This window comes from Pteropus vampyrus, unplaced genomic scaffold, assembly GCF_000151845.1.
Source record: "Pteropus vampyrus isolate Shadow unplaced genomic scaffold, Pvam_2.0 Scaffold9, whole genome shotgun sequence".
Taxonomy (NCBI): Eukaryota; Metazoa; Chordata; class Mammalia; order Chiroptera; family Pteropodidae; genus Pteropus; species Pteropus vampyrus.
In genome coordinates this window covers 10,097,472-10,111,169 of record NW_011888790.1, presented here as the reverse complement: position 1 = coordinate 10,111,169, position 13,698 = coordinate 10,097,472, and the positions used below count along the sequence as shown (strand labels likewise).

The 13,698-nt window shown below is 33.4% G+C and overlaps 1 protein-coding gene across 11 annotated transcripts in view; it reads left to right on the top strand.

Annotated features, from left to right (window-relative positions):
* The window catches only part of OSBPL8 (oxysterol binding protein like 8), a 145,197-nt gene that overhangs the window by 63,276 nt on the left and 68,223 nt on the right, over positions 1–13,698 (top strand). For 8 of the 11 annotated variants that reach the window (XM_011374586.2, XM_023521036.1, XM_011374617.2 and 5 more), the window contains one exon: positions 3,536–3,673. In XM_011374586.2, the coding sequence (XP_011372888.1) occupies positions 3,536–3,673 (138 nt within the window). The remainder of the gene's footprint in view (positions 1–3,535; positions 3,674–13,698) is intronic. The other 3 variants (XM_023521045.1, XM_023521061.1, XM_023521058.1) reach the window with 1 other exon arrangement.

Here is a 13,698-nt window from a genome sequence, read left to right as displayed (position 1 = left end):
ACTTTATTCTTTCTCAAGATCACTTTAGCTATTCAGAGTCTTATGTGGTTCCATACAAATTTTAGGATTGTTTGTTCTGTTTTTGTAATATGCCATTGGAATTTTGGGAGAGATTACATTGATTTTGTAGATTGCTTTGGATAGTATGGACATTTTAACGATAGTAACTTTTCCAGTTCATCAGGAAGAATATCTTCCCATTTATTTGTGTCTTCTTCAGTTTTTTTTTTTTTCGTTAATGTCTTATAGTTTTCAGTGTACAGTGGTCTCCCCTTATCCACAGAGTGTATATTCCAAGACCCCCAGTGGATGCCTGAAACTGCAGATAGTACCAAACCCTATATATACTATGTTTTTTCTTGTACATGTGTACCTATGATAAGAGATTAAAAACAATAACTAATAATAAAACAGAACAATTGTAACTATACTGTAATAAAATTTATGTGAATGTGGTCTCAAAATACATTATTGTATTGTACATACAGTATGGATATACTGGACAAAGGGATGATTCATGTCCCAGGTGGGACAGAGTGGGACGGCATAAGATTTCATCATACTACTCAAAACAACATGCAATTTAAAATTGTTTATTTCTAGAATTTTCCATTTAATATTTTCAGATCTCAGTTGACCAGGTTGGGAGTGAGGGAGCCACTGTACACATCTTTCACCTCCTTTGTTAAATTATTCCTTGGTATTTTATTCTTTTTGAAGCATCTCCTCATTTTTATATTGCATTGTCGTTTTTTTTGTAATTGATTTATGAGGTTTTTTTTTTTTTTAAACATTCTGGATTCTAACCTTTTATTATATGTGTTACAAGAATCTTCTGTCTTGTGTCTTTATTTCCAGTTTCTTTGTGGTATCTTTTGGTTAAATTCTTAATTTTTTTTATGTAGTAGAATGTATCAATTCTGTCTTTTATGGTTAGTGCTTTGTTTTGTCTTTGTAAAGGAATCATTTCTTACCCCAAGTTTATAAAGATATTCTCTTATATTTTCTTCTAAAAGTTTTCAAGTTTTGTTTTTTACATTTTTGTCTTTAATTTTCATAAAACTATTCTTTGTGGTAATAGAGTAGGGACTTACTTTTCTAATACAGATAACCAGTTTTCCTAGTATCAATAATTTCATAGTCTTTTCTTTCTCTACCTATCATATATCTAGGCTTCACATAATCATGGGTTTGTTTCTAAGAGCTTTCTGTTGTGTTTAGTTTTTTTGTCTCTCTCTACATCAGCAATGTACATTTTTAATTTCAATAATAATTTATAAGAGTTAAATGGATCTTGGATTTGGTGACTGAAGGAGCCACCATATACTTTATAAAACTTCATTTCATAAAAATATGAACGTTGTTGATTGATTCATTCAACAAAATTCTGTGGAACACCTTTAGTATTCCAGACCCATACCAGGACTCAAAGACTTATGAGAAAATAAGGCAGACAAAACTTTATGCTCTTACAAAATTTATGGATTAGTGGAGAAGACCGACAATAAACAAATAAAAGATATTATTTCAGATAGTGATAAGAGCTATAATAAAGTGATAGAGTACAACTGTGGTGGAGTGGGCAGTGGCCAAAAAAATTAAAATAACCGATAAATTGTACTATATTAAATTAACTTATTTATCAGAAGGCATCATGAAGGGCTTTTCTGAAGAGATGGCATTTGAAAACAAACAACAAATAATGATAGGGGTTAATAATGAGAAGATCTGGGGTAGGGGTGTTTCAGATAGAGGGAGCAATAGATATAAAGGCCCACAGACTGTAGCAAGATGGTATGTTTTGAGGAACACCAAGAAGGCCATTATGGCTGGAGCAAAGTGAGTAAAGAGGAAAGTGGTAGAGAATAAGGTTGGAAAGATAAGTGGGGGCCAGACATTGTTGAATCTTTAAGCCGTGGAATTTATTGCAAGTATAACAGAGAGCCATTGAAGATATTACTACATGATGCAAATCTGATTTATGATTTATAAAGATTGCTTGGCTTCCATATAGAGAATGAACTCTACACAAGCAAGGAGCAAGATGGTAAGTCTGGAGACTGGGTAGAAAACTGCTGCCATGATCCAATGGAAGGGTAATGGTGGCTTGTAACAGAGTAGTAGTTGTGAAAGTGGGAGAAGTAGAAGGACTCCAAATAAATTGTGAATGTAGACTATAAAGATCTCAGAGATAAATTGAATGTGAAGTGTGAAAGAAAGAGAAAAATTGAAGAAGCATCTAAGGTTTTTGGCCTGAGAAAGTAGAGGGGAATAGTGATTCGACTTACTGAGATGGAAGAGAGAGAGGTTTGGGAGATAGGCAGAATCAAGAATTATGTTCTCGATAAATTCGAGCTGCCTATTAAATAATAGAGGTGATTATAAGGCAGGCAATTGGATATGTGAGTTTGAGTTTAGAAGGAGATATAAATTTAGGAGTCATCAGTGTATAGATTTTTTTTATGGTCTTGATGGGAAAATAAATCTTTTATGTCTTTACTTGGATGAGAAAGAGTTTTTGAATTTTTACTTTGAGATTTAAGGAGTTAAAACAAAATTTTGAAGACTTTAGCACAATAGAAAACATGTTAAAGCAATTTATTTAAAAGATATAGTGATAAAAATGTGAACATGAAGTTCTGGTTACGTTAAAAATTAAGTCAAGAGTGAAGATAGAATCATTTTCACTCGAAATACAACAAGTTTTTGTAGGCTGAAAGCGCAGAAACAAAATGAAAGGATGTGGCGATTCTAGGGCACTTTGGGCTTGCTCACAATTTGCTTTGTTCCTTCAAGGAGTATTTTTCTCTTTTCTCTCTCTCCTCTCTGGAATTGGGCATTGCCTTTCTCTGTTAGTAGCTTTGTCAAACGGGTGAACTGTAGCCTTAAACACTATTTAAATTGATTATCGGGGCAGTAAGCTTTTAAGAGCCAGACTTTGGAACTAAATAGTCCTGAGTTAGAATCTTACTTATATTACTTAATCTTAGGCAAGGCAATCTCTGAATTTCAAGTTTCCCCATCTCTAAAACAGGAATTATACCTAACTATCCATGAAAATTAGAAATTAGAGTAGAAATTCTAGTGAATGTAAAATATTTTATACTGCTACTAATTTATATTTTTTCTGATCACTAATGAGGTTGAGTATCTTTTCACATGTTTATCGACCATTGTATTTCTTCTGTGAAATGATTTTGTCATTTGCTTATTGTTCTATTGACAAATATAGAGTTAATAGGCACAGTAAACTTTGGAGTACTTTTTATCCTCAGTTGAATATATATTTTTATTTTTATAGTGTCTACAGCTTGTATAATTTTACTCATGCATACTTGTCAATTCCTTTTGGATTGATAGAAATCTCAAATTAAAAGAAAATAAAACTATGCAAATATATTACAGTATTGAGTTGGTAATAAAATGAACATAACCATTGAGGTGATTTCTATCATGATTCTGTTCTATGTTATTAATATACCATCTTGTAAATCTAGGACTGAAGTACTAATTCTTTTTCTCATCTTTCCTTGAGTTGTGGTAGCAAACAGTGACGAATCTCAACTTCTGACACCAGGAAAGATGAGTCAGCGCCAAGGGAAAGAAGCTTATCCAACGCCAACCAGAGATTTGTATCAGCCGTCTTTTAGTCCAGCAAGTCCTCATAGCCAGGGTAAGAAGTTGTTTAATGTGTGGGGTTTTTTATTTGTTTTTTAGGAGAGAATGACATTTTAGGTCCATCATTAACTTTTTTCTTTTGAACTGTTTAGTGGTATATGGTTTTTTGTTTGTCTTGTTTGGTCATTCGTAATATTCTTGAAATGAGTAAATTTTCCCTTAGAGTCTTTTAATTCCTCTTATATTCTCCAACATTCTCAGTTAGTTCTATCATTCTTCAAATTTAGTGATTCTCAAACTTTTTGGTCTCAGGACTCCTTTACACTAGTAAAAATGATTAAACACCCAAAGCGCTTTTGTTTATATGAATTAACCTATTGGTATTTACTTACTGTAAATTAAAACTAAGAAATTTTTAATTGTTTATTATTAATTCATTTAATATTACAGTAACAAACCCATTACATGTGAATATGAATAACATATTTTTATGAGAAATAACTAATTCCTCCCCCCTCCCCCCCCAAAAAAATGAGCGAGAAGAGTGGTATTTTTTTCCCCTCAGGATCCCTCAACTGGCACTATAATATATCGGGCTGAATAATCTTTCCCTGTGTTGGCTGTCCTGTTTTGTAGGATGTTTTGCAGCATCCCTGGCTTCTACCCACTTGATGTCAGTAGCACTTTCCCCAGTTATGACAACCAGAAATATCTCTAGACATTGTCAGATGTCCCTTGAGGGACAAAAATCACCTTTGGTTTGAGAGCTACTGTGTTACAGTTTTTGCAAATCTCTTTACTGTCTAGCTTTAAAAAAGACATCTAGATTTTCATATCTGCTTCTGCAGTCTATTGTGATGTGATGATTTGATTGAAGTAGTATATCAAGTACTATATGGCCTCATTTATGTGTCGTCAGAAAAGAGAAGATTACCTATTTGTGGATATTCTTCTTTCATACTACACCAAAATTTGACAAATGGTAGTTTCTTAAATGTTGGTTACAATATGGAATCTGAAACCATATCAATAAACTTTTCAGACTACTGAATTCAAATTCATTCATCTAAAACTTTGAATGGCTCTTTACTCATACGTGATTTTGAAACATTATTCATAAGTCATTTGGAAAATCATTGCTTACTGAGTTATGCAGTTCTACCAACTGTTGATACATTTTCAAATATAATACAAAGAAGTGCTGTATAGATACTTCTCATTTTGTCACACAGAATATTAAGACCACGTGTACTCAGGATTTAAGATTGATAATTTTTACTGCTTCCTCAAGGACATTTATTAGTGAAACCAACCTTTTACTTCAGGTTCATGGCAGTGAAGAAGTCAATGACTACTACTACGATTTGGTGCTTCTGGCTTGATTTGTGCTAAGGTGCCAGCAGTTTTACCCAACATTGCTTTTGTACTGTCAGTGGAAATGTCAACTCAGTGAAAAAGTATGAGGAAATAGTTTTAACCTTGCAGACCCTCTAAAAGAGTCTTGGGGATTCCTGGAATCATTGATCTCACTTCCTAACTCTTAATTGATAAGTTTTGTATATTGGATTCTACTTTTTAGTTAAAGTGTATTTAATCAAGTGCTTTGAACTCTGTGTGATACTACTGATAGCTGTGGTGGAAAGACTTCTTTTAAAATCAAGAACTTAAATTTGGTGTTCAAAAGCTAATATACATATACTTAAGTTATCAAGTATTTTTAAAACTTAATTTTTGAGCCTTATACTGTCTATATGTAATTAATCAGGTTTTGGTGTTAATTTATAAATTATCCTTGAAATTAGGTTTTAGTTACTCAAAATGAGTATTAACTAGTAAATAGTTACATGATCATTTTCTACTTTATTTCAGTAGAAAATGTTTTTTCTAATTGTGTTACATGGAAACATTTTTATATAACATTTTTGGAACTGGGAAAACTATATAAATATAAAAATAAGTACTATGTTAACATTTATTGCTTAGTTGTTGAATACAGTTTTGGAAAGTTAACATTTTTGTTGCCAAAATGCTTTTTTAAAGCCTGAAAATGGATATATGGTACACTCTGGTATAAGTATCATTAGGATGAAATTCAGAAAGGATGCAGATTACCTGACTTTCCATTCTGTGCACCATAATTTTAACTGAAATACATATGGTTCATCTGGTTCATGTATCTGTGCACTAGAATATTCAGAGGAATTCTTTAACTCAGAACTTAATGAAACAACAGAAGAGTTAGTTACTAATAATTTACCCTCATTTGTATCTATCAAGAACATTTTTAGGCAAGCAGGGAATTTGAGAGAATAGTACAATGAACACTAATATACCCATTATGTAGATTTAAGAAATTATTAACCTTTTGTTATATGTTTCATTTATTTAAGCATGGGGCTGGAATACTCAGAGTAAATTATAGACCTCATGATGTTGTGTCCCAGAATACTAAGTGCATCTCTAAAAATTAGAACATTTTTTATATGACCATAAAACCTTTATTGCATCTAACAAAATTATGGATAATTACTTAATATAACCTAACACCTAGTTTATATTCAAATGTCCCTAATTGTCTCCAAATCTCTTTACAGTAGATTTGCTGAAACCAGGATCCAAGTAAGGGTCATACATGATATTTAGTTGTCATGTCATTATGTCTTCTTTAATCTTGAAGAGTCTCTTTATTTATTTTTATTTTCTATTGTGCTTTTGACTTTTTTAAGAAATTGGGTCAGTGTCCCTAGAGAAGGTTTGACTTTTTTGATTTATTTTGATTGCTTCCTTGACATATTGTTTTCACTTACAAGTGTAAATACCGTTTGATAATCATTGAATTAGTTAAAATACTAGAGTTTAAAAAATGGTGATTTTTAGTCTATGGCCATGACATCCTGAACAAGTCCGATCTTGTCTGATCTCAGAAGCTAAGCAGGGTCAGTCCTGGTTAGTACTTGGATGAGAGACCACCTAGGAAGACCAGGTGCTGTAGGCATAGAAAAAAAAAATGTGTGTGTATATATATATATAGAAATTTTTTTAAATAGTGATTTTATAATTCTTCATTCTTTTTACATTTTTACTGAAATATTTCTGTGAAGAGATTTTCATTGTCATAGAGCTGCTTGGTAAAAGATCTGATTCTCAACACTTTCTGTGATTTCTTCTAAAAGTGATAACAGTATCAAGGCTCTGATCTCTTCATTTTCATTCCTACTATCACCACCTTAGGTCACGTGCTTATGATTTCATACCTACATAACATAGTTCCAGAGCCTCCTAATTTCTGTTAGGACCTTGCTCTCTAATATACCAGGTTTATCGTCCTTGACAAACAACCCAGCCAAATAGAAAATTATTGTTATGTGTTAAAGTGAGATTATGATGAGAGTAGGGTTCTTTTAGATGTATATGGCCAAAGAATACATGGGTCCTATGAAATAGGTCTCTGAGGGAAATAATATGAATAAAGAAAAATAGAAAATTATAAATGAAAATACCATTTTTTCTTATTCAGGTTTGTAACTGGAAACTTCATTAGATGCCTGCATTTATGTTATTCCCATTCTCAGCAACTGACTATTGCCTAAAGCAGTGGCTCCTAAGTTGGTTGTGTCTGAGAATCACTTGGGAGCTTTGCTTAGATACAGATTTTACTCCCAACTTTTTAAAATCTCTAGGGTGAGTCTGTGTATTTATAAAGCTCTCCGAGTATATCTGATATAACAACCTTTGGACCAGCAAATAGAAACTGGCAATTGGACCAGCAAATAGAAACTGGCAATTGAGAGCATAAATTGAAAATTTCATGATCTGGTAGTCAGAGCTCTTAGTACATCTGATTTTATTCTACCTTTCCAATTTCATTTTGTGTTTCACCTCATCATGAACCCAGCCAAATGGTTTTCTTCACTACTCCCCAGTGAAACTATGCTTTTATTTATTCTGATCTTCCACTGTGGATTGTACTCTCCCTTACTTTAGCTTATCTAATACTTCTCAAATCCTAGGGTTTTGTCAGTAAAAAATGGCCTCAGAGTAAGGACCAGAACAAGAGTACTCCTGTAAAATTATTTGTTGAGACCTCAGAAAGATTTAAGAATGCCTCTTAGAGCTTTTCAGCTAGACAAAGGAAGTCTTAAATACATACTTTTTAAGAAAGTCTCAGCTAGTCAAAAAAGCTTCTAAGGCTCTTAGGTTTGCTGTCCCATAGTAGAGAGTGGCTTGTATCAAAGAGATTTGTGGATTGGCAACTGTCTAATGAAGTTAATTTCAATAAAATTTATGGGAAACCCACAAAGGTTTTACAAAGTTTTTATAAAAGCACCACTACTAAAAACAGAAAAGGATAAACATAGTTCAAAGAGCCTTTGTGTGTATGGGGAATCCCAATCTTGTATGGGCAGGCAGCAGGCTGAGAAAACTGCACTGTTACAAACATGGACTATTTCTAATGAAATAGGAAGTAACTCAGAGGATGGAGCCAGGAGCCCAGAGGGCAGCAGAGTCAAGTGCCCCAGAGATTATTTTCAGAGAATAGAACTGTGCTCTAATCAAGTTGCTGATGACATGTGCCTAGCAAATTTCATAATTGCTATGGCACTGTTATGTGCTTCTGTGTAACTCCCTATTCCTTACACCTTTTGAACGCAAATGTCTATTGCAGTTCTATCCCTGGCTTACTGTAGTGAGGCAGATAAGTTATCTTTTGAGGTGTTGGGATTTTGGCTTAAGAGAAGCTGTATCTAAGGAGTTTTATGTGAAGAACTAAACCAAAGGAGTACCTACCGTCTGCACTTGAATCTGATTCAGGCTAACAAGATCCTGGCCTTACAGCTAGTGCTGTAATAGGATATTTTGGTGGGGGTAGGGGTGATGGTAGGGCATTAAGTATATTTTGCATATGGAAGGAATGCAAATTAAGGGGACTGTATTATTTCATTTTCAAAGCCACTGCAACATTATCTTTTATTTTACATGCTCTTTTTCTTTGTGTCAACTTGCCCACCAAGAAATGGAGTTTTATTCCTTCTTCATCTCTACCCCCATTGAATCCAGGCTGGCCGTGTGATTGCTATGACCAATAGAATGTAGCAGAAGTGACATTCAAGGACTTTTGAGACAAGGCATTAAAAAGACCTGCTAACTCCTGCTTTTGCATATTGGAGGAAGCCAGTGTCCATGTAAAAAGTCTCACTATCCAGACACTGCCATGTTGTATGGATGCTCAGATTGGCCAGCCCCTAGCTGTTCTAGTGATGTCAGCTGATGTGCCAGACATGTGATTGAAGAAGCCATATTGGATGTTCCAGCAGATGCTGTGTGGATTGGTGACAGGTCATCCCCACTCCTACCTCCAGCTTACTAAGTTGCAGAATTGTAAGCAAATAACCTTAGTATTTAAAACCATTAAATTTTGAGTGTTTATTGCACAGTACTAGATAACTGTAATAATAAGCAACAAAATGATTAGAATTGAATTTATTAATTTGGAAAAGTATAGTATATGAGAAGACTCATTACTAGACTGTGTTATCTAGGTGAAGTGAATACAGTCTGGATGAGAGTGACAATGGTGGGAATAAAAAAAAGTGGAGATATATTTAGAGGAAAATTTGTTAGGGATTAGTGACTGATTAGGTGAGGGTGATAGTGGAAAGAGAGAAGGAAGAATTAGCAATGACTCCTAGATGTTTGTTTAAGAAACTAGTTCAGTAGTTAATGTAAGGAACTGTGAAGGAAGACTATGTGTGAGGTAAAGATGCTGAGAACTCTAATTTTGGAAATGGTGAATTTGAAGTACTTTAGAGTTATCCACATGGAGTTATTAAGGAGAAATTGGTTTTATGGGTTTAAGATTTAATAGACACATTTGCACTGGATCGGTAGATTTGGAAGTCATTAGCATAAATAGAGTAATTGAAGACAGAGAGTTAAAACAATCATGTAGATCAGTTTAGTGATTCTCAGACATTTTTTTTTTAAATGAAATAGAATAGGATGAAAAGATCAGAGCTTATTTGATGAGTGAAATTTTTGTCCTACTCGTGTGTACTCACACATACACACATTTTTACATCTTATGTAAAATTTCTCATTGTGAGTTGTGAAAAGTTTGGGAAGAATTGTAGCTTGAGAAAAGTAGAGAGTTGGAAGATAGCCCTAAGAAATGTCAACATTTAAGGATCTAATGGAGAAGAGATTGGGAAAGGAGATTTGTAAAGGAGCGTTGTATCCAAGAATAATGAAACAGAGGGTTTTATGAAGGTGGGGGAGTGACCTATAGTTTTATATACAGCTCAAAAGTCAAGGCAATTAAAACAACTGAAAAATCGTCTATTGATAGGATAGATATCATTGCTAACTTTTGTGAAATCAGTTTTGGAGATAGTGATGAAGGCAGAAGCTAGATGGCAATAGGATGAGGAGTTGGAAAAATAAGGAATTGGAGACAGTTAAGATAGCAAACTCTTATAGATATAATGGCCTTAAAAGGGAGGAAAATGTATGGTACCTAGAGAAAGACATTGAGCAAAAAGGAGGTTCGTTTTAAGATAGGTAATATTTGAGCATGTTCAAAAATTGACAGGATAAAATCAATAGAGAGATACAAAATATAGGAGAAAGATGGGGGAATTAATAGAGCGGATTCTCAGGAAAGACAGTAGAGATGGGGTCCAGTGGGAAGGTGAAGGGATTGACTGGACAAGGAATATAGCTAGAAAGTGCAGGAACCATGATAGTGGGATTGCCAAGCAGCGTTTAGGCCTCAGTTCACATTGGTATCGAAATACCATCGTGTGGGGTTTTCTCCTGTAAGATTAGGCTTTAGCAGGTATATTCAAGAGAAGAATGAGTGGCAGAGTGAGATGTTGGCCAGGAAGTAGAGATTTAATAGATGAGCTTGGTGAATTGCTTTGATGGAGTGGGTAGGATTTGTAGGGGGAAATGTCAGAATCAGTGGGCAGTTTAAAGGCATTGTGTAAGTGGCTGTGGGGGCCGAGACAAGGACTCTCTCTAACAGATGAATACTGAATTGATAAAATAATTTAGGGTTGGTATAAAAGGAAGAAAGTTGTAGGGAGTAAATATCTTTGTCAGTAAGCTTCTCAGGGCAGATTTGTCTTTTTTTTCTTCTTTTTAAAAAAATTTTTCAATTACAGTTGATACTCAGTATTATTTTATATTAGTTTCAAGTGTACAGCATAGCGGTTAGACATTTCTCTCTCTTAAAAAAAAAAATTTCCCATGCCTGGCATAGTATCTGGAACATAATAGCAACTTTTGTGTTTAATAAGTGAATAAATGTCTTTATTGAGCTCCTGTTATGTGCTGGTCTCTGCCCTTGTGAAAGTGACAGTCTCATTTTTTAATGAATAAATGCAATTTTGAAGGTGATCTTCAAGTGCTGGGAGCCTGTTCTCTAACATGAACCTCACATGTAGTATTGTTCCTGTGTTTGCTAAAGAGAGAGTCCTACTAGCCTGTAGATGACCATGCAGCAGGAAAATAATGGTATTTGTTTTGGTGATATTTGTTGGATTCATACTAATAGCTATCATTTATTGGGCCCTTACTAAGTTTGGTTGTCATGCTAAAAGTTGTATGTGCAAATTTATATGTAATTCTTGAAACAACCCCACAAGGTATAAAACTAAGTTATATGTCTGCTTTACAAGTGAGAAAACAGGATTAGGGATGTTAAGAAATTTGTTCAAATTCACAAAACTGGTAAATGGCAGAGGCAGGTTTCAAACTCAGGACTGTCAAAGCCCATAGTTTTAACTACTCCACTAACTGGAGTGAATTACAGTGTCAGCTGTTTTTGTTTTGTTTTGTTTTATTAATACAGATGCCATGGTGTTACAAATGTGTTTTGCTATTGCTTTAATGTCAAGGATTCTTATTGTTGCTGTTTTCTGGCTGTCTCGTTCATACTTATTGATTCATACCAAGTTATTGTAGGTCATTATCCCTTAAAAGCAATTCTTAATTTTGTTTTTTTGCATGTGGTTTCCTTCCATTATTTTAGGATTTTCTTTCTTTCTTTCTTTCTTTCTTTTTTTTTTGGAGGAGCAGGGAGACTCTGACTCTCCTTCCTAAAGCCCCCACACATCAAGATAATCTTTTGTTTGTTATATGTTTAGATTATGGTGATAAATCAGATTATTCCAAAAATTGTGTATTTGCCAGACTTTTTCCCTTAGTCAAAGACTAAGTATCAGATTACTTCAAAATAATTTTAACGTAATGTGATTACAGTTTCTTAAATAAGATGGTATTTGTTTTATGGTGACTTGTTTGAGCTTAACGTAATTCTGTTTTTTTTTTTTTTTTCAAGAAAGAAAGACATGTAGATTAATTAGGTTTGTTGTCTCCTTTTCCCCTCTACTTTTGAATAAAAACAATGACAAGAGAGCCTAGAGACTCAATTATAGCTCATCTCATGGATAGATAGTCTATTCCCTCTGGATCATGTTTGAGATTGTTATCATAGCTTGATGAGTTAATATAATTTATCTTGTAGCTACCCTTTCATTCTTTGGTCATAAAAAACTAATTTACATTCTTTTATTTTTTTAAGAATCTTAAATTATAGTGTTTTTTGAGAGAATATCAAATGTTGCTTTGCCAAAATTTAAACGAGTTCATCGCAAACTAATTTTTAAATGTTTAAAGTTTAAAAACTTTTGAAACTGAAAGTTTTACCTGTTTAATTAGTTTTATTAAAATTAATTTAGACCATGCTTTGTTTATCTAGGTTTGAATTAAAATGTTTATATTTAGTACGATGTTTCTTTTATCTCTTAGTAAATTCTCTTAAACCTGAAAAGTGCCCTCACCTTGAATGCCCTGACAGCATTAAACATGACACGATAGGTCTATACTACAACTTAATAGAAAACTTCAAAGTAGAAGAGGGTTTTCTTTGGCAGAGAGTTTACTAGTGTGAAGATGTACCAGATTCTCCAGGGTGACAGTTGTAGACATTGCTGTTATAATCTCAGGTGACTAACAAGTACCTTCATTAAAGTGGTTCACAGACAAAAGGAAACCTAGGAGTCAGTTTCCTCCATGAACCGAAGCAATTCCTTCTTCCTTGGTAAGACATTTGTAAGATCAGTTCTGAACATACATGAGACTATATGTATATGGAATACATAATAAATATATTCTTGAATATGTGTGTTATATTTGATGAAAATTATTTTACTGAAAGAGAACTTGAATTTATCCCTCTAACCCAACCCCATTGTTTTTAATTCTTTTATCCTAAATGTTGTGCTTTGGTTTATAGCCATAGGTTGTTTTCCTTAGAATTAGTATAGAGTTTATGTTAATTTTCTTCTGAGTTTTTGATTCCTCAGTATGTTAGATTTCTGAAGTTATTTCTTAAGACTGTCAAAGCCCATAGTTGTTTTCTGTTTTGAAATTCCTTGTGTTTGGATAGTTGTTTCATAAAGCTATGAAAGTACCTATTAAATAATAAAAGAATATAATATTTGGCAGATTAAGGAAATAATAAAATATTTTTCTGAATTTCTCTTCTGAACTGTTGCAATATCTATGTTCTTCAACCGGTCTTGTGCTTCTACAGGGAAACTGAAATACTTTGAAAGCATTTATTGAAAAGTGAGAATGAATAATTAAGCTTTGTTTTAAGCATTTTTACTAAGATGAATCTGTCTTATCCTTATTCATTGCTTCTTTAACAAAGCAGTAAGGTGAATATTGAGAACGCTTTTTCCCCATAAACATCATATACATATTCTTTTTACCTAAGATAATATTAAAAGATTATCAGATATTACATGCACTGGTTTCTCAGCTCTTTTCTGCTGGTATTTCCCCCATTTGTTTCCAACATGTGAGAGGTTGATATCTCCTTAGCAAGAGTGGTAAAAGTTTCACCTATAGAATTGACTGCTACAATTTTTCTTTTCTTATTTGAAGCATGTAGAAGTAACCGTTCTGTATTTTTGATCACTATATGACAAGATAAGATCAGTTTATCAGTTTATTAACTTACTTAGTAACATTTGCTTATTTTCTGAGAGAAGATAAACAGTACTCACACAG